The sequence below is a fragment of the Onychomys torridus genome, chromosome 2 (assembly GCF_903995425.1).
Source record: "Onychomys torridus chromosome 2, mOncTor1.1, whole genome shotgun sequence".
Taxonomy (NCBI): domain Eukaryota; kingdom Metazoa; phylum Chordata; class Mammalia; order Rodentia; family Cricetidae; genus Onychomys; species Onychomys torridus.
This window is the reverse complement of record NC_050444.1, coordinates 146,250,219-146,271,665: the sequence shown is the minus strand read 5'-3', so window position 1 is coordinate 146,271,665 and position 21,447 is coordinate 146,250,219. Positions and strand designations below refer to the sequence as shown.

Sequence of the window (21,447 nt, the reverse complement as noted above, 5' to 3'; positions counted from 1 at the left end):
CTGCCTCTGCCTGGTCCCAGAAGTTTACATGTGATGCTCTCAGCCTTAGAGCTTTAGTGTCCAGAGAAGCCATTTAAGTTCTGTTCACTCCTGCGCTTATCAGTTGTCCCACAACTAGGTGCAAAAAAGAATCAAAGGCCACCAGCTTCAGTACTGCCTGCCTCCTGGTAAAGGGAAGTCAATTCTCACTGCAGCACCATGTTTGCCACCTCCTTTGTCTGTTCTGACGATTCTGCAGTCCAGGCTCTGTGCCCAGGGGCAGACAGTATTCTCATGTTGGTAGAATCCAGCTCATGATCAGCACCTGGTAAATGGGCTTGTACAAATAAATGTGAGATTTTGCCTCCAAGAACAAAACTTTAGGTAGTACTTTGGGTCTCAAAATCTGTTTGTGGAACTAAAAGAGCTAAATCACAAAGATGGAGGGACTGGAGAGATGGCTCAGTGATTAAGAGCCTTTTGCTGCTCTTGCAGAGGACCCAAGTTCAGTTCCCAGCACCTACTCACAACTGCTTGTAACTCCAGCTCCAGGGCATCTACCACCTGTTTTTGGACTCTGTGGGCACTATACTCATCTGCACATCCCTGTCCACCCCCACAAAAATAAGACACAATTAAAAAAATTTAAAGCTGGGCTTGGTGGTGTACACCTTTAATTTCAGCACTCTGGTGGAGGAAGAAGCAAGTGGATATCTCTGAGTTCAAGGCCAGATTGATCTACATATTTATTAAGGGCAGAAAAAAAACCCAACAAGAAACTAATGGGACCCAAAGCTGTGGAAACTGGCATGCTTTTTAAAATAATTTATTTTTATGTGCATTGGTATTTTGCCTGCATGTATGAGGATGCCAGATCCCCTAGAACTGGAGCTACAGGCAGTTGTGAGCTGCCATGTGGGTGCTGGGAGCTAAACCCAGGTCCTCTGGAAGAACAGCCAGTGTGCTTAACCACTGAGCCATCTCTCCAGCCCCAAGGCATGCTTTGAGTGGTGCTGTGACATGGTTAAAGCTGCTAGGTGACTACCCAAGACCATTTCAGGCTAAAGCCCCAGACTCAAAATGACACCCACTTCTGTATGAATAATTTATTAAGTCTTACCTGAGCACCAGACCCTTTAGAAACCATATCCAAACCTTGAGCTCTTGAAGAGAAACAGCAGCCTGATTTTAAAGATTAAGAAACAGGCTTAGCAACTGATGGTCTCAGGAGGTAGACCACCACAGTGGTTAAGGAGAGGGCTCCAAAAAGCAGTCTGGATTAGGTTCCCAGCACACCCTGTACCAAATGCCAATTTCAGCCACTTGTTTCACTTTAGGCTTTAGTTTCAGGACATCTAAAGATTGTTTTAGGGATCAACTGATATATTTGCAAGGCATTTGGTACCTGTACTTGGCACTGTTGTATTTCTGGTAACCAAGCCAGACTAGCACGATGCCACACAGCTCTGTCTGCCATCCTGGTTTCTATGCTGCAGTCTCATCATGTCCAGAGGTAGAGATAAAAGGACAAATACAAACCTTTGTCCATGTAACTTCCAAGGTTGGTTTAGGCATGTTGGGTGAGGCCATCTGTCATATCCAGGGAAATGTGGGAGCTGAAAGCTGGTGAAGTCACAGAATTTAGCCCTAGGCCACCAGAGAAGACAGCAGATAAACAAATGCTGAATTTACAGCTGTGAGCCGGGGTCCATTTTCTGATTGGATCCCAGGCACTACTCCTGAGTCTGCTCCTCTCTGGGCTGCCTGGACCTGTCATTGCAGGTCCTCTGACCTTTATACCCTTGAATGGAGTTCTCCAGGTGATTCCTACAGGCTGCTGGCCAGTCCCAACTATGGGTATCTCATCCACCAATTTCTACCTGCCTCTCCCCTAGAAGCCAATGTTCCTTGTACTGGAAGATCCAGGGACAGACAGTGGAGAGAAGCGGTAAGATCTTGACAGGAAGTTCCTTCCTGGCTCTGAACTACCAGAGGATGGATCAACATAGAAGGTGCCACATACAAGTTCAAACTTGGCACAAGTTCAACCTTGGCAGAAAAGAAGGCTACCAGTTCCTAGGAAATAGGATTTCCAGGGCTTAGAGAGACAGCTCAGTGGTCCAGAGGACTGGGTGTTCTTGTAGAGGGCCCAGGTTTAGTTCCCGGCACCCACTCGGCTGCTCACAACTGTCATCCAGTTCCTGGGATTCTGACCCTCTCTTCTGGCTTATGTGGGCTCTAGATGAACATGGTGCATATACATGGAGGCAAAATACTTAAACACATTAAAAAAAAAAAAAAAGGATTTCTGAGTAATCAAATGCTTCAGTGTAGAGAAAGGCAGTAATTTCTTAGCTTGGAAACTATGCTTAAAGGAATTACAAGGACTGGGGAGGTGGCCTAGTGGGTAAGGTGTTCCCTTTATTGAGGATGGCCTGTTTGGATCCATAGCACCTAGAGGTAAGCTGGGCCTAGTGGCATGTATTTGTAACCCTAACATTAGGAGGTGGGGGCCAGAGACAGGCAGATCCCAGGGGCTCACTGGGCAGCTGGTCTAGCTGAAACATCAAGTTCTAAGGGCTCAGAAATACATGGTTGAGGGAGATGCCTGGTGTCAACCTCTAGCCTTGTGTACATGCCTCCATGGGTAGATGTCCTCAGCCAGTGTCAGAATGCACCTCAACACAAGCTGATTTTTCAGACTAATGGCTGTTGGTCAGAGGACTTGTTTTCTTTCCCTCAACAAGCTGGACAAGTGGGAAGGATATTACAATGGGGGTGGGGATGCCCCTTGAGCAGTGGCCTTCCAAGTGATGACTTAACACTAGTGAGTTCCCTTGGGAACAGAAAATAAGTATCAGCACTTTTTGTTTTGAGACAGGGTCTCATTGTGTAGCCTTGGTTGACTTAGAACTAGCTATGTTAGACCAGGTTGGCTCCAAATTCAAGAGATCTGCCTGCCTCTGCCTCCCAAGTGCTGGGATTAAAGGTGTTGGTCACTACACCTGGCTCATTTCTACTTATGATTGCTTTCTAATGATAGGTATATTAATAGGGTAAACTTATGTAAAAGTTGCTAAAAATAGGGTACACGTCCATTTTACCAATGTGAAGTTTCTCCCAGCTACATTATCTTTTTTCTTTTAGGCTTGTGAAATCAACTGTACTAAAACCATTAATCCACACTAAATATTAATTCTTACTCTGGCCTTTCTCTGGGTAAGCTTAGTAAATGTTATATTTCACCACGTTCCATTTCCCACTGCAGTCCTAAAAATTTTCCCAAGAGAAGGCAGAACACATGAGAGGTGACACCGGTAGTTTTTTGTTTGTTTGTTTTGTTTTTAGTCTTTGGTGTCTGGTTTATTATGTATACAGGAGAGTGTGCCAGGATCTCATTACAGATGGTAGTGAGCCAACATGTGGGTGCTGGGAATTGAACTCAGGACCTCTGGAAGAGCAGATGGTGCTCTTAACCTCTGAGCCATCTCTCCAGACCCTGTTTTTGTTTTTTTTAAGACTTATATATTTATTATGTATACAGTGTTCTGCCTGCATGTATGTCTGTATGCCATATCTCATTATAGATAGCTGTGAGCCACCATGTGGTTGCTGGGAATTGAACTTAGCCAGTGCTCTTAACCTCTGAGTTATCTCTCCAGCCCCGACACTGGTAATTTCTAAGAACATGGATCATATTGGTGTTTCAATGTACTGAACACCTTGTATTGGACTCCCAAACACAAGCTCTTCTACCTGTGCAGTGCAGCAGTTCTAGGGGCTGGAATTCCACACCACTCTCCTGTCTATGCTCTGTTTCCGACTACTAGTGCTCAGCAATCATGTGATCACTGAGAGCCATCAAGTGACCAGGAGTCAGGCTAGTCCACTACAAGCTTCCTGGTGCTTATCTCCTATTGCTAGTTCCTAACTAACAGCTTGGGATATAATAAAGACACTGAACAACTTATGTGTGTGTGCAAGCAAATGCCAGGAGGCATTAGCTCCCCAGAACTAGAATTACTATAGTTGTGAGCTGCCTGACATGCATGCTTGGAAATGAACTCAGGCCCCCTCGGAAAAATAGCAGGTGCTCATAACCTGCTAGGTCTCCCTACCCTCCACCCCCTTTTTGTGAGACAAGATTTCACTATGTAGTCCTGGCTGCCTAGAATCTGGTGATGTAGATCAGGCTGGCTCAGAACTCAAGAGATCCACCTGTCTCCTGAAACAAGCCACTTAATTGCTAAGTTATCATCCATGGAAGACCCACCTAGAACCAAAGCTTTTTTTAACCTGGTAACAGAAGAAATTGGAAATCTGTGAAAGTACCCTGATAGACAATTACATGCTTATTACACGGTTGGGCTTGCCCGGGGGACCGCCTATTTCCAGTGTAGAATAGCCATCTCCGGGTCAGACATCTCGCGGGACTGGGACTCTGGCCTAACGTGGTTGCGTAAAGCGCGCACGCAGCCATGTAATCTACGCGCATGCGTGGAGTACACACAGGAGTCCCTGTACGCATGCGCGGCCCAACCTTTAAAAAGCTGGCGCCACCTTACATGACCCTCTCAGGCGCTCAGTCTCTCTCCTCCTCCTCCTCCTCCCTCCCCTTTCTCTCCCCACCCATGTGTGTTTCACCCAGGCCTGTCACCTCTATCCACTTTAATAAAACTCTTCCGTGGTCTTGTCGTGTTCGGGACGTGTTTCTCGCGCCAAATAACTAACATACCATCATACACCCCAGACTGGAACATGGGTTTGTTTTTTGGTTTTTTTTTTTGCGGGGGGGGGGGGGGGGGTTGAGACAGGGTTTCTCCGTGTAGCTTTGGAGCCTATCTTGGAATTCACTTTGTAGACCAGGCTGGCCTTGAACTCAGAGATCCTCCTGTCTCTGTCTCCCAAGTGCTGGGATTATGTGTACCCCACCACACCCGGCTATGTTTTGTTTTTTTCTTGTTCTCAGCAATCCCCTTTGTCTAAGAATGCATCCATAACTAATAATACAACTGGTTAGCTGCCCTTACCTATGGTGTGGCTCTAACTACGCTCTCTAGCAAACCACCAGATGTTCACCATCAGCAATCAGGGTGAGAGCTCATTTAGAAGTGAGCAGTTATTTGCAGGTTCCACATTATAAACTCCATCCCCAAGTTAGTTTTCATCCAAGACATCATTTACCTTTGACTTCTGTGAACTCATTTCCTCTACCACAAGAGCAGTCTCTGTGAAGTCTCTCAGCAGACAGCCAACTCAGTTACATGATCACATACTGTCAGCACCAACATTAAAGGCCCCATTCTTCAGTGCTGCCAGGGGCTGAATAACCCTAGCCCAAGGTCTATTCATAATCCTTCATGGCAATGCCACATGCGTTGCACATGTACAACAAACCTGTGAGGAACTAAGCCTGACGATCGAGTCGGATCCCTGAAATGCACAGTGAAGATGAGTGAGTCTGTCCACCACAGAAAGGAAAACATACCCCAGTCAGTTGTGCTCTAACTTCCACACAATAAGTAAATGTGAAAAACCAGTAACATCTCAAAAGCTATTACACCAAACTGTTTTATTGAACATATGGACATTTATGTTACAAACAAGGCAGTAACATTTCTTCCCCTCTGCCCTGTGAGGCCCACACCAGAACCTCACTTAAACCACTTTCAGCCGTGGGCAAGACAAGGGGAAGGAAAGTGCAATTTTGAAAGTAACACCACAGACCAGAGTGGGAAACAAAAATAGGCAAAAGGTAGTGGGTTCTTTTTGTGGCCCATGGCCTTATTATTATTCATCACCTCAACAGGAAGCCTTTCAAGAACAGAAGCTCCCAAGCATGACGCAGTTCTGCCTAGCTGCTGGGTTGTGTTCCTCTCCAATCCCGTCCATCCAGCCTGGAATCCTGCCTAGCTTATCTGGAATTTCTGTTAAGGAATCCCACCCTGGTTTACTTCCTTCTCAACTGTCTATTTCCTTTTGAACCTCTAAACAACAAACAACAAAACAGAACAGCAGTGAGTTTCAAGAGGACATAAGATGAGACCTCCTCAATGAAACTTCTGTCCTAGAAGCCACTGGCCAAAACCTACAGAGCTGGAGACAACAGATGACGGAAAAACAGGAAATAGTTCAGGTACCTAATGAGCCTAGTTACTCTGCATCTGTGGATTTAAAGTGATCATCATCCACAGTAGAATAAATGTGCCCCTCGTTGCACAGAAAATCCACTGCTTGCCTAGAAGGAAAAAAAAAGGGGGGGGGGCACATATTAAAACCAGTGCCTTTTGAATATAGCTAAAAAGGAAACATCACTTGTTCTTCACTTCCTATCCTAACTAAGAATTACTCAGTGATTTTGTTCATAGAAGCCTCTTGCAGAGAAAAGCCAATTAAACCTCAGGGTTGAGATTATCCACGCAGACAAGAGCTACCAGGGCTGCCTCAAGATCCCAGCCTCAAATCCAAAAGGAATAGGGCCCCACTTAAAATGCCAATGTGGCTGATACAAGGACCTGAAGCCATAGTCAGCTTGCACATGAAATCCCTACTGTACACAGGGGTCTAAGTCTGCCCTCCCTGGATTCAGGCCCCAGAATCACACTGAAACGCTCTGCCTGTAGGCAGCAGAGAAACAGGAAAGGTCATTCAGAAAGAGTGACTCCTTCAGATCCTCAGGTCCTCAGACAGTGACATGTTTAGTGGCAGCCAGGATTTACCCAGTCATTCTTAACTCATCACCAGACTCTGAGATGGGCATTATCTATCACTACTTTACAGCACAGGAATAGGAAACTGACTCGGGCATTTCTTTTCTATCTAGACCTACAATTTTTTCCCCCAAGACAGGGTTTCTCTGTGTAACAAACAGTCCTAGCTGTCCTGGTACTTGCTTTGTAGACCAGGCTGGCCTCAAACTCAGAGATCCACCTTCCCATGACTCCCAAGTGCTGAGATTAAAGGCATGCACCAGCTAGGCCTGCAATTATTGAATGGGCTTTTGTTTTGTTTTGTTTTGAGACAGGGTCTCTTTAAGAAGTCATGGCTGTCCTGGAACTTGCTATATAGATCAGGCTGGCCTCGAACTCAAGAACCATGAACACCATCTACTTATATAGTCATCTCAGCTCAGTGCAATGGAACCAGGAGCCTGCTGCCTAAAACAGAAATTAGGTCAAAGCAGGACTGCCTAACGCCTTCAGACCCAGAACACATCAGGAAGTGGTGCAACAGTGCCCCCATGAGTCCTTTTGATTTTGTCAATTTCCCTCTCAACAGGCTGCAGCTGACAACTTCCCTTTTCTCTTTTGGTGCGGGTCTCATGCAGTCCAGGTTGGCTTTGAAGTCCTGATCCTCTCATTTCTACCTTTCAAGTGCTGAGACCACAGGTGAGGAACACCAAACCCAGCTCCAGCTTTACCTTTTACACTCACTTCTTTTTTTTTTTTTTTTTTTTTTTTTGGTTTTTCGAGACAGGGTTTCTCTGTGTAGCTTTGCGCCTTTTCCTGGAACTCACTTGGTAGCCCAGGCTGGCCTTGAACTCATAGAGATCCACCTGGCTCTGCCTCCGAGTGCTGGATTAAAGGCGTGCGCCACCACTGCCCGGCTACACTCACTTCTTATTGTCAGCAAACAGACTAGTACAATTCTGGACTAGAATCTAGGTCATGGACAGCAACACTCACTTGATTGAGGGTATAGGCATGTGTTGGAGCTGGTTCCTGAGATCCTGAAAGTTCAGTCCTTCTGGTCTTGGGCAAGCCTTGATCAAATTCAGCACCTGACAGTTCAAATAAAGACTTTAGCAACTACTCTGAATCAGTTTACTTGTAAACCCGAGTCCTACATAAGCAAAAAGAAGGGCTGGAGAGAGGGCTCAGGAGGAGCACTTGCAGAGAGCCTGGGTTTGTGTTCTCTCTAGCTTCCACTGGTATCAGGCCATTTGGTTTGGACACATGGACAAGAAAGGATGGACGGGGGGGTGGGGGGGGGGGGGGGGGGGGTGTTGGGGATTTAGCTCAGTGGTAGAGCGCTTGCCTAGCAAACACAAGGCCCTGGGTTCGGTACTCAGCTCTGGCAAAAAAAAAAAGAAAGGATGGACGGACACGGACACAGACACACACCAAAGGGGGTGGGAGGGATATAGGCCCGCTTATGCTTCACAGGGGAAACAGGCATCTTACCTGGTTTTGGACCATAGTGAGGCCATTTGCTGGCATGAAATTATTCCCACTGAAGTTTCCTGGCTCACTCATTCCTGGGTTGCTGATAGATGGTTTCCCTGCTGAAAGCTGAATTAAGAACAAGTTCAGAACATTAGAAAAGCCATCAAGTCAAGCCTACTTCAAATAACTTGCTAATAAACAGCAAGACACAATTTAATGTTTTCCTAGTAACTGTTTATATAGGAAAGCTATAACAATAAAAATTTCAGAGGGCTGGAGAGATGGCTCAGAGGTTAAGAGCACCGGCTGCTCTTCTAGGGATCCTGAGTTCAATTCCCAGCAATCACATGGTGGCTCACAACCATCTGTAATGAGATCTGGCAGCCTCTTCTGTATACTAAATCAATTAAAAAAATAAAATAAAATTTCAGAGAGGAAAGTAAAATAACCTCCTGAAGCACATATTCCCTCTCCCCTGAAAAGGATACTTCTGGCTTTGCGATTTCATGTGCAAGTTATGATTTCACTGAGAACCACTCAAGCAAGCATTTATTATGAAACATCACTGGGAGACAAAAGAACTTAGGCTTGCCTGCAGGTGCAATAAGGCTGTGGGTTCAATTCACAACACTATGAAGAAAGGGGGCACAGTTGCTCCATCCTCTTTTTAGTAACTCCTTTCGTTGCCTACCACTATCAGGATTACCTCAAATACTCCTCTGAATCGAATTCTGCCAAAGTCATCCACGGCTTCTCAAGCAGCAGCTCAAGTCTTTCAGTCTTCACAACATCTGACCTCTCAGCAGCAGACACTGCTGACCATTACCCCCGAGACTTCTTCACACCGAATTCTCTGGTTTCCTACTTACTCAAACTGTGCCTTCTCAGTACCATTCATTTGCCCTGTCTCCAAAGGCTAACAAGTTCCCCATCAGGATCCCATCCCAGACCTCTTTCTAGGCCACAAATCTTCACTACTGGTAGCCACCCCAGGAATCAGAGACTTATGAATTAAATTCTTCCTTTCCTCTCTAAGGCTGCTTGTCGATATAATTTACCTCAATTAGCAGACCCATTAGCAGAACTAATCCATCTTTGAGTGTCCATTCTTTCACTTTTCATAGCTATTAATTTCTACCATCTATGAATCAGACTGACTCTCCTCACCCCAGTCTCCTGACTAACACTTCAGCTCAACCTAGCCTTTTGAACCCTAATCATTCCTCCCATCAGAACAACTCCTAAGTTCTGGTCTGCATGTCCTCCTTACCTAAAAACTCATTAAGTGGTTCTCTCTGCTGTAAAAGGATATGAAACACTCAGACCAAGAATGCATGACTTACAACTAGTCAAAAGCTCTACTTCTCCAGCTGTTTCTCCCCCAGTCTACTCAGCCCAGGCTGACCTCTCTCATTTGGGATCCACCCACATCAGTTCTCAGGTGCTAGGACTACAGGCTGTGTTACATGTACTTTATTCACTGAGCTAGTCTCTACTTCCTTCTTGGCTTTAGCCTGTGTGCGGAGGCCAGGACAACCTCGACTGTCAATTCCTCAAGTGTCACCCATTTTGTCCCTTCTTCCTTTTTGGACATAAGGCCTCTCACTGGCTAGAACTTGACAAGTAGGCTAAGCTGGTTGGCCAGTAAACTCCCAGACACTCTCCTGTTTTTGCCTCTCAGCATTGGGATTACAAGCATATGCCACCATGTCCTGCTTAAAACAACAACAAAAAACCTTTAATAAAAAACATTTATGTGTGTGTTGTGTGTGTGTGTGTGGGGGGGGGGGGGACAGAGACACATGCATGCCATGGCACATATGTGGAACACAGAGAACAGTTTTCTCCTTTGATCATGTGGAGTGCAGGATCAAACTCAAGATAGTTAGGTTGGCCATTTGCATTTGCCCGCCAAGCCATTTCATTAGTCCATGTTCTGCTTTCCCCCAAAGGTTCTTGAGGTCAAATTCATGTCCTTAAGGACTATATCAAATGAACCAACTAGCCAATCATTTGGCTTCAGCTTTTGACCCATCCCCAACTGTAACAGCAACTGCTATTTCCAATACATGTCCGTCATCTTTAGAGTTCATTCTGTAAGTGTTGTCTCTACGGCACTGAATGACAGAACAATAAATCTATCCTGTAAAGTTAAAGCATCAGTACACTATCCAGTCAACAAACGTTCATTGAATATCCACGGTTGAGATGCTTTTATAATGGAGAGCCTAGAAGCAAAAGCTATCTAGTTTGAGAATTTTTGCTCAGCTTTCTTGGAAGTACTGGGTGAGAAAGAACACAAAACTCTAACAATGAGTGTCTCATTTAGACTTAAAAAAAAAAAAAGGCAAAGCTCAGGGAGACAATGTTCTGAGTACCTAGAGCCCTTTGAGCACTTCCAGAGGACCCGAATTTGGTTCCCAGCATGTGTTAGGATACCACCGGTCCTCCAGCTGCATGGTCACACATGTGCAAGGGGTCTTATGTCATCAGTGCAGCTGCATAGCCACGCAATCTGCGATGCGTGGCATAGCTCCACAAGCCCACCGGCGCCTTAAAAAGCCGGACAGACTCCTCCTCTTTCCCACGCCTCTCTCTGCAAATGCTTCTTCCCCAGGCCTGGTTCTTTTGTGTCTTCGCCCCCCCTCCCCCCCAAGCTCTGATACGGGGCTTTGTGTGGCTCGTGTTTCTGCATGGTAACCAGGACCGTTTATCATTTTTAAAACAGCATGCACGCTGTTTTAAACAACTGCTTATAACCCTACTTCCAGGGGATCCCATGCTCTCTTCTGGCCTCTGAAGGTACCCTCACACAATCACATACATTTACATAAACACATGTAAATAAATACAAATATTAATGTTTGTTTTCCCAGAAAAGGGAAAAAGCTGATTGCAGCTCACCTGGTTGTTGGATTTGCTAAGCATCATGTGTGAATTGACCACCTCCAGAATATGTGCAGTGAGCTCATTCATATCTTCCAGGGGAATGATCTTAAAGGCTACCAAGCTCTTCTTGTTCTATTAAAGAAGAACATGCAAGCAAAAGACAAAAATATTCAAGTCATTTTCTGGACAAACCACTGGCTTTTCCTTTAGTTGTATTTTTTCAATTTGGGGAAAATGTTACTTTTAAAAAACATGTATATGAGGGAGGTCAGAAGATAGACTTGGGTATTGGTCTTCACCTCCCACCTCAAGATAGAGGTGGTTTTTCCACTAATGACAGTCTATGTTGGAGAGGATGTGGAGCAAAGGGAACACTCCTCCATTGTTGGTGGGAGTGCAAACTTGTACAACCACTGTGGAAGTCAGTGTGGCGGTTTCTCAGAAAATTGGGAATCTAACTACCTCAAGACCCAGCCATACCACTCTTGGGCATATACCCAAGGAATGCTCAACCATACCACAAAGATATATGCTCAACTATGTTCACAGCAGCACTATTCGTAATAGCCAGAACCTGGAAACCACCTAGATGCCCGTCAACTGAAGAATGGATTAAGAAAATGTGGTACATGTACATAATGGAGTACTACTCAGCAGAGAAAAACAACGACAGCATGAAATTTGCAGGCAAATGAATGGAACTAGAAAATATCCTGAGTGAGGTAACTCAAATCCAGAAGGACAAACGTGGTATGTACTCACTCATAAGTAGATACTAGATATAACAATCAGACCACAACCCACAGAACCAGGGAGGCTACCTAGCAGGGGGGACCCTAGGATGACTGTGGCTTCTAATAAGTTTTGGTATTACTCAATCACTGGGCAAGCCTCAGTAAAACATTTCACTATTAGGATAAGAATTTGTACTGCATTAAGCTGGTAATAGAATAAACAAACAAATAAAAATAAAAATTAAAAAAAAAAAAAGAAGACAGAGGTGGTTTTTCTACTATATTCACCTGACTAGGTAGGCCCACAGCTCCTGGGGATTCTGTCTGTCTCCCAACTGCCTATGGGTGCATTACAGAGGCTCCTGATATGCACCTGGCTTTTACACAGCTCCTGGTGATTTTAACTCAAGAACTCAGGTCCCTCACACTTGAAAAATTTATCTGCCTCTGCCTCCTGGGTACTGAGAATAATGGTATGTGCCACCACGTGTGGCTTCAATGTCTGTTTAAAGATGAAAACCTAGCTACTTCCTCGCAATGAAGAGAACAAAATATCTTCCCATTTAATGTATTTTCCTAATGACATAAATTCAGAAATGCTTCATGTAAAAAAAATGTTTTTGTTTTGAGACAGGGTTTCTCTGTGTAGCCCTGGCTGTCCTAGAACTTACTCTGTAGACCAGGCTGGCCTCGAACTCAGAGCTCTGACTGCCTCTGCCTCCTGAGTGCTGGGATTAAAGACATGCATCACCACCATCTGCAGGAAACTTTTTTGTTGTTTTCGAGGCCAGGTCTTACTATCAACACTGGAATTCGAGCTGGGCAGTGGTGGCACACCCCTTTAATCCCAGCACTCGAGAGGCAGAGGCAGGCGGATCTCAGTGAGTTTGAGGCCAGCCTGGTCTACAGAGTGAGTTCCAGGACAACTAAGACTATTTGTTACACGGAGAAACTGCCTGGAAAAATCAACAAAACAAAACAAAAACACTGGAACTCACTATCTAGGGCCAGGCTGGCCTTGAACTCAGATCTGCTTGCCTTTGCCAAGTCCCAAGAGCTGGGGTTACAGGTCTGTGGCACAATGTCTGCTTTGTGCAAATCTTAAAGCAACCATCTTTTGAAATTTAAAGGAGTATATTCGTGTACGTAACTACGGGCATTTGCACGCCACAGCTCACATGTATAACTCAAAGGACAATCTTGAGTGTTGGTCTAGCCTTCTACCTTGAGACAGGTCCTCCTCTTGTTCACCAATGTGTACGTCAAGCCAGCCTGCCTATGAGCTTTCCAGGACCTTTCTCCACCTCCTGTTTCTCCACAAGAGTGTTGAGGTTACAGGTATGCATTTCCAAGTCTGGTGACTCTGGTTTACTTTGGTTAGGAGGATACAAACTCAGGTCTTCATCTAGCCATACCCAACCTTTGAAGCTACAATTTATTTGACTTTACCTGGAAAGACCTGAGGTGGCCAGCCACTTTCACGTATGTTTCCGGAGGAACCACAGTGTTTTCACCACTGGCATCCTAACAGATAAAATATAAACACATTAAAAAAATAATAAAAAAACAAAAAACTAACTAAATAAATAAACACATCACTGTTTTTTATTTACTTTTAATTTTTTGATAAGGTCTTATGTAATACAGGCTCAACTTCAAACTTAATACATAGCCAAGGCTGACTGACTGTGAACTTCTGATCTTCTTGCCTCTATCTCTCAAGTACTAGAGCACAGGCCTGTGCTGCCATACCCAGCTTATTTGGTACGGGAAACAGAACTCCCAGTTCTTTTGTTACTGTTTTAAGGTGAATGTGACTGGGTCCTCTAAATGTAGTCCAGGTATTCTGGAACTATTAACTCAGAATGGTCTAGACTTACAGTAATCCTTCAGATTTAGCTTACTTAATGGAGTATAATAGGCATGAGTCACCACACCAGACAGGTCAACAGTCTTAAATTTATTTATTTTTTTACGTGGATGCCGAGAATTGAACTCAGGTCCTCTGGAAGAGCAACCAATGTTCTTAACTGCTGAGTCATTCCTGCAGCCTGCCTGGTCAACATCCTTAAACTAAATCTTAGTACACATCTTTGTCTCCTTAATGTAAATTCCTGGAAGTGGATTTGTAGGTCAACTTTTTTTTGTATTTGTGTTTCAAGACAGGGTTTTTTTTTTTTGTTTTTTGTTTTTGGTGTGTGTAGCCTTGGCTGTTCTGGAACTTGTTCTGTAGGATCTGCCTGGCCTCGAACTCAGAGATTCACCTGCCTCTGTCTCCCAAGTGCTGGAATTAAAGGCTTGCATCACCATGCCCAGCAAAGTCAATTTTTTTAACTGAGGGGTTTCAGTACAGGGTGAGCTTTGGTACAGTACACCAGTTTATATTCATACTATCAAGGTTGTATAGTAGCCATTTCCTTATTTAAAAAAAAAAGAAGAAACCAAACGACAGGTGAACAAAGCATTCATTTCCAATGCTTACTAAGTCTGACCTGTATCATTACTGCCATTTTTATCTGGTCCTTTATAAATGACCTGTGTATCTGTCTCTGCTCATTGTCTAAGGCGTAGTACTTGTCTTTACTTTGCAGAGCTATTTATTTATTTATTTATTTATTTATTTATTTATTTATTTATTTATTTTGTGGAGCTGAGGATCAAACCCAGGGCCATGTGCTTGCTAGGCAAGCACTCTAGCACTGAGCCAAATCCCCATCCCTGCAGAGCTTTTTATTAAACTCTTTCAATATGTCCCAGTATGCTTCCCATTCATTTAAGTAGTACTTATTCAAGGCCCACTGTGTGATAGGCACTATTCTAGGTGTTGGGGACAGTGATGACCAAAAGAAAATGGTTTTCTCAGAGAATTTACTTTTTAACTGTCTTTTGTCACTTGCCTGTAAATCTTAACACAGTATTTTAGGTGGTTTTAAATTTTTATGTGGTCAAATCTATTGTGTTCTCATTTTTGGGGTTCTTACCATTGGTATTTTGCTCATGTATTTTTACACTAAGAAAACACTTCAAAAGATTAAATTGAAAAGCTGAACATCCAAAGTCCCAAAGTAGTTGCACCTTGATACAAGACACTTACATCTGTGTCAACCCACTGGCGAACATCCATGGGTGCAGCAGTCATATCATCTATTTTATAAACAATATTGGTTGGAGCCTTCTCTGCATGTCTGATTATCCCCACAATAGTGACCTGATTAGAAAAAGAAAACAAAGGAAACGGTCTGATTTTCCTGAAAACCAAAGCAAGATGTATACATATAAACACAATCAATTAGAAAAAAAAATTTCTTGAGACAGTCTCACTATGCAGCCCTGCTGGGCCTAAAGCTTGTTTTAAGGACCTGACTGGCCTCACAATTGTGGTAATTCTGCCTGCCTGCCTCTTGAATGCACAGATTACAGGTGTGAGGTACCATGCCCAGTCTAAAAACTTACCTATTTTTATTTATTTATCTGAGTGAACAAGGCTTGTTGTAGAATATTATTTTAAAATATATTACATTTGTTTATGCTGTGGAACATTTATTCAATGATGCAAAGATGTGTTACATTCTTTTATGTTGCATTTGTTTAACTCTGTGAAGTTGTGTTACTTTGCCTGTCTAAAACACCTGACTAGTCTAATAAAGAGCTGAGCCAATATCTAGGCAAGAGTGTTGCTGGAATCTCAGATGGTCTTTTAATAAAAAAACCAGAATGAGGCGGGCAGTGGTGGTGCATGCCTTTAATCCCAGCACTGGGGGGGGGGGGGGGGGGTGAGGGGAGACAGAGGCAGGCTGATCTCTGTGAGTTTGAGGCTAGCCTGGGCTACAGATCGAGTTCCAGGACAGGCTACAAAGCTACACAGAGAAACCCTGTCTTGGAAAAAAACAAACAAACAAAAAAATCAGGGTGAAAGCTGAAAGATCAGAGAAGCAGAGCAGCCAGCGACTAGTTCTTACTTCTACAAAATCCTCAGCCTAAAGAGAATGAGTTCCTGTTCACGCCTTATATACCTTCCTCTGCCCTGCCATTACTTCCTGGGATTAAAGGCATGTGTGCTTCCCAAGCAAAGGCATGAGCTCTCAAGTGCTGGGATTAAAGGTGTGTGCCACCACTGCCTGGTTCTGTGTCTGATCTAGTGGCTGGCTCTGTCCTCTGATCCTCAGACAAATTTATTAGGGTACACAATATACTGCCACACAATAGAAAGGATAGGCGGGGTGGCAGGCAGAGAGAATAAACAGGAAGAGAAATGTGGGAAGAAAAGATCAAGGAGTGAGAAAACAAGGGGCCAGCCACCCAACCAGACATGTAATAAAAAGGAAAGAAAAGAAAACAGAAATAGAGAAAGGTAAAAAACCAGAGGCAAAAGATAGATGGGATAATTTAAGAAGAGCTGGGGGGGGGGGGTTGAGGGGAGGGAATGGAGGATGGGTACATGAGGGTCAGGATGGCTGAGTTGGGGGAGGTTCGGAGGAGAGCAATGAAAATGGTATTTTGATAGAGGGGGCCATTATGGGGTTAGGGAGAAACCTGGTGCCAGGAATTCACAAGGATGACCCCAGCTAAGATTCCTAGCAATAGTGTAGAGGGTGCTTGAACTGGCCATCTACTGTAAACAGATTGGTGACTACCCTAACTGTCATCACAGAACCTTCATCCAGTAACTGATGGAAGCAAATGCAGAGATCCACAGCACTGGGCTAAGGTCCGGGAGTCAAGCTGAAGAAAGGGAGAAGGGATTATAAGAGTAAGGGAGGGTCAAGACCACAATGGGACTCACAGAGCCAGCTGACCCAAGCTCACAGACTCCAGACTGATGGCTAGGGAGCCTGCATGGAATCGACCTAAGCCCTCTGCATATGAGTGGAAGTTGTGTAGCTTGGTTTGTTTGTGGGGCCCCTAGCAGTGGGACCAAGATCTGTCCCTGACACATGAGCTGGCTTTTTGGAACCTATTCCCTATGGTGGGATGCCTTGCTCAGCCTTGATGCAGGGGGAAGCTTGGTCCTGCCTCAACTTGGTATGCAACACTTTGTTGACTCTCACAGGAGGCCTTACCCTTTCTGAAGAGTGACCGGTGTGTGTGCTCGTGAGGGTGTGGTGTAGAAAGGAGGTAGAGGGGAGGGAACAGGATGAAAGGAGGGAGGGGAAACTGTGGTTGGTATGTAAAATATATTAAAATTTTTAATTAAAAAAAAAAAGAAAGAAAAGAAAAGCTGGCTAGGTGCCTGAAGAGATGGCTCACTGGCTCCCTTCCAGAGGTCCTAAGTTCAATTCCCAGCAACCACATGGTGGTTCACAACCATCTGTAATAAGATCTGGTGCCCTCTTCTGGCATATATAATAAATAAATAAATCTTAAAAAGCTGGCTGGGCAGTGGTGGCTCATGTCTTTAATCCCAGCACTCAGGAGGCAGAGAAAGGTGGATCTCTGTGAGTTCAAGGCCACCCTGGTCTCCAAAGCAAGTTCCAGGAAAGGCGCAAAGCTACACAGAGAAACCCTGTTTCGAAAAATCAAAAAGAAAAAAGAAAGAAAAGCTGGCTAGAAACAAGCCAAGCTAAGGCCAGGAACAAGTTTCTGTGTGTAGTTATTTTGGGAGCTGGGTGGAGGGCCCCACAAAGAGCAAAGAGTCAACAGAGTAAAAAATAACCAACAACAAAAACAAAAAGCAAACAAACAAACCAAAAAAGCCAAGCATGGTAGTTCACACCTTTAATTCCAGCACTAGGGAGGTAGACAGAGTTGAAAGCCAGCCTGGTCTACAAAGCGAGTTCCAGGAGAGCCAGGGCTGTTACACAGATGAAACCCTGTCTCAAAAAACCAAAAAACAAAAAATACTTTTTAGAAAACTATAGTTATTACTACTGGGTTACATGTGTCATGATGCAGATGTCAGGGCTATGTTAGGACACTAGTCCTTCTTCCCATGTAGGACCTGAACTGAGAGCATTGGACTGTGCAAACAGCCCAAGACCTTTTAGCCAGAGCATGTTATTGGCTATACACTTTTAAACTTAGCAAGTCTTTTTTCTTTCTTTCCCCCTTTTTTTTTGTGTGTGTGTGTGGTTTTTTTTGTTGTTGTTGATTGTTTTTTTGTGGGGGAGGAGTTTCAAGACAGGATTTCTCTTGTTATCCTGGAACTCACTCTGTAGATCAGGCTGGCCTTGAAGGATATTGGGATCTTATCTCTGGTCCTCATGCTTGGACAGCCATCTTTCCAACCCCTTATTTCTTATCACTAAGTGTTTCTTCCACACAATTTTAAATACCTGTGAAATCTCAACATTTCCAATTTTGAACACTTCATCAGTCAGAGTAGCAGAAAGCAGCTGAGATATGGTACAGGGCACAATGTGCTGGGCTCGGACTCTCTGAAAAGGAAAAGTATGCATAAAGTAACCCTAGAGATAACACTGTTCATTTAATATTTGCTATGTGCCAAACACTTTGAATGTTCAAAACCACAATCTCTTGACTTCAAAGATAGAAAACAAGGTCAGAAAATTAACACATACTGCATTTGATTCCCCTGCCTCTGCCATCCAAAGTGCTAAGATTCAAAGTGTGTGCCACCACACATGGCAAATGCCACATTTTAAAATTCAAATCCCTACTGATCTGATGCTAGAACTCCAGGTGAAGAGATGTTTGCAATATACTGTGGGTTCACAAAGAAAAGGTCAAACTAGAGCAGGACAACACAGGTTAGCCCGCCTTCTGAACAAACCTTTAAGAGTTCAAGGTCAGCCTGGCCTACAGCGTGAGTTCCAGGCTATACAGAGAAACCCTGTCTTGGGGTTGGGGGCAGAAAGAACACATATCAGATATAGCAAGAGCAAGCTGTTCAAGACACCACTGAGGTGACAGAGTCTCATGTAAAGGCCTAAGAAAGGACAAGCAAAAAAAAGAACTTAGGAGATGCTCAGGTTGCCTGGTAAAACAGATGGCAGTCTCTGTAGAAAAAATGGGGTGAGTTTAGCCTGCAGGCCATCTTACAAGAGCAGAGTAAGATAGAGTGGGCAAAGGAGCATTTAATGAAGACATACAAATCACCTCTCAGAGCTGGGCTCTGTTTTTGGTTTTTTGAAACAGGGTTTCTGTGTAGACTAGGCTGGCCTCAAACTCAGAGATCCACCTACCTCTGTCTCCCAAGTTCTGAGACTAAAGAAAGGTGTGCACCATCCCTTCCACACAGCAACGTAACTTTTATTTTGCCTATCACTGTTGTGAGGTACAGGTGAGTAAAGAAGCCAGGAATGGTAGGTATCACGTGCCTACAGGTGCAATTACTTAGAAGGCTAATACAATGTATGGGGCTGTACACCATGTACATGTCTGGTGTCTGAGGAAGCTAAAAGAATGTCAGATCCCCTGGGATTGTCATTACAGATGGTTGCCAGAATCAAACCCAGGTCTCCTGGAAGAGCAGCCCTCCAAAATAAAAAAACAAAAAAGAAATCAAGCAAGTAATTAAAAGGGGGAGGAAGGAAAATGCAGCCCAGTGGTGTACCATTTGCTTAATGAGTCCAGACCTTCAATGCTTGTCTAGTACTACCAGGAGAAAAACAGAAGAAGATAGGTACACGGAAGGAGGGACGGTTACTGGAGAAGGAGGGACGGTTACTGGAGATGGAGGGACTGTACTGGAGATGCGGCTGAGGCAGTAGAATGCTTCAGCACGCAGAAGCCCTGAGAACCCACAGAACTACAATGGTGTATGCCCATAATCTCAGCACTTGGGAAGAGGAGGCAGATCATCAGCTACCTAGGGAGTTGAAAGCCAGCTTGAACTGCACAACACAGAAATAAATATATAAGCAAATTTAAAAAAAATAATAAAGAGTTGATGAGCAAAGTGGCATACACCTGTAATCCAGCACTCAGGAGACAGGTAATAGGCTCGATCACCACAAATTCATGGTCTACACATAGTAAGTTCCAGGCTACCCATGGCTAGTGAAAGCTTGTCTCAAAAACAAAAACAAACAAACAAACAAAAAAACACATCACAAAAGACAAGCTTTCAACTCAACACTATTTCTGACTTTGCAGAAGCACTAATGTAAACAACAAACCTCATCCTGCTACATTACAGAATGAAATGTCCTATTTGGGAATCTAAAACAAAAACATTTACCAGTAATTTCAACCATCAGAAACATACAGACAGGATGGTTCCCAGCTATCTGGGAAGCTGAGGCAGAAAGGCAGGAAGACCACTCCAGGTTCAAAGCCAACCTGGGTAACAGGGGTACACCGCACCTCAAAAGAGAACAGGTAAAGGATAAAGAACAGGTAAAGGGCAAATATTCAGTCAGCCTCATCCAAGGACTACCTGCCGCTCCTGTCCGGTTAGGATGAGCCTGGTGGCGCACGCCTTTACTCCCAGCAACAGAGGCAGGTGGATCTCCGAGATCAAGGTCATCCAGGGCTGTATTGTGAGCCTGTCTCAAAAACCAACCCCCAAACTCTGTCTCATACATGGGATACGCACAAGGCAGGGAAAGCTGAGCAGATTAAAGATGACAATGTTCTTCCTGTTAGACCTCAACAGCAAACAACTCAAAACCTGTTCTGAACACAATGGACTCTTGCCGTCCAAGGATTTGGGAGTCCCAGCTGTGGCCCGGGGGCTGGCGGCGCAGCCATGGAACTGGTAAAGCATACTTTGGAGTGCAAGGACCAGGAGCGGAGGCCCGGCCAGCCCACCCCGGCACACCGGCCACACCAAGTTTTAGAAAAAAGAAAAAAAAGGGTTTTCTTTTTACACACTTCACCATCTATCTACCAGGGAGATAACGGGCAGCTCTGGACCGAGAGCGAGTGTGCCGTCCTCCCGCTCGTCCTCCCACGGACGAGGCAGGCACCGCAGGACACGGACGCGCGCGGAGCCGGCGCTCTACCTACCGATTTCTTCTCGGCCTGCGACGGGGTGGGCGAGACGAAGCCGCCGGGCGACTGCGTGTAGCCGCCCGCTCCGCCATAGCTGGAGCCGCCGAAGCTCTCGAATCCGCCTGGACGCGAACGACAGTTCTCAGCGTCCGCGCGGCGCCCCGCGGGCTCCCTCGGTGTCCCCCGCCCCGGCCTTCACACGTCGCCGCTGCGGCCCCGGGGCCCCTCGCTGCCGCCCCGCCACCTCCCCATGCCCGCCAGACTCGCCCACTCGCCACCCCCGCGCGCCACTCTCCGCCTCCTCCCCCGCACGCCCGCCATTACTATTCCACATCCTGGTCTTTGCTGAGAACGAGGCCGCGGGAAACGAGGTCCGGAGGGCTCTGCGGACACTTCACAACTTAGTGCCGCTCCGGCGTGGCGCCTGGTATCTACTTTACACTGGCGCCACAAGCTCCTTTCCCGCGAAGGGCGAACCAATCAGCGCCCAAGACACTTCTAGTTTCAGCCAATCAGGACTCACGACCCTTCCCGGTGTCAGAGGAACGCACTGCCCCAAGAAGGGACCGAAGCCTCAGTGGCCACCTTTACTGAGGGCAAAACCCTGATAGGACGGTATTTCAAGAAGTCAACCAATCAAAGCAATATTTCCGGGGCGTATAAAATCAGCCTTGTCAAGTGCGGGACTGCTCACACCACTTCCTATGTTTGTTAGCCTATGCCCGCCAAACTGCTAGTTTGCAGGCGATGCTGAGTTTTAGATGCTGTGGTGCAAGTCACGCTTT

At 45.1% G+C, this 21,447-nt stretch overlaps 1 protein-coding gene across 1 annotated transcript; it reads right to left on the bottom strand.

Annotated features, from left to right (window-relative positions):
* Positions 1–5,534: 5,534 nt before the first annotated feature.
* On the bottom strand, positions 5,535–21,135 carry Rpa2 (replication protein A2). Its single transcript, XM_036180132.1, has 9 exons — positions 20,987–21,135; positions 20,678–20,784; positions 18,040–18,141; positions 14,862–14,975; positions 13,217–13,291; positions 11,049–11,165; positions 8,163–8,270; positions 7,665–7,759; positions 5,535–6,217 (listed from the first exon to the last, which is right to left on the bottom strand). The coding sequence occupies exons 1-9, from the start codon at positions 20,994–20,996 to the stop codon at positions 6,133–6,135; spliced, it is 813 nt and encodes a 270-aa protein (XP_036036025.1). The 5' UTR covers positions 20,997–21,135; the 3' UTR covers positions 5,535–6,132.
* Positions 21,136–21,447: the final 312 nt, after the last annotated feature.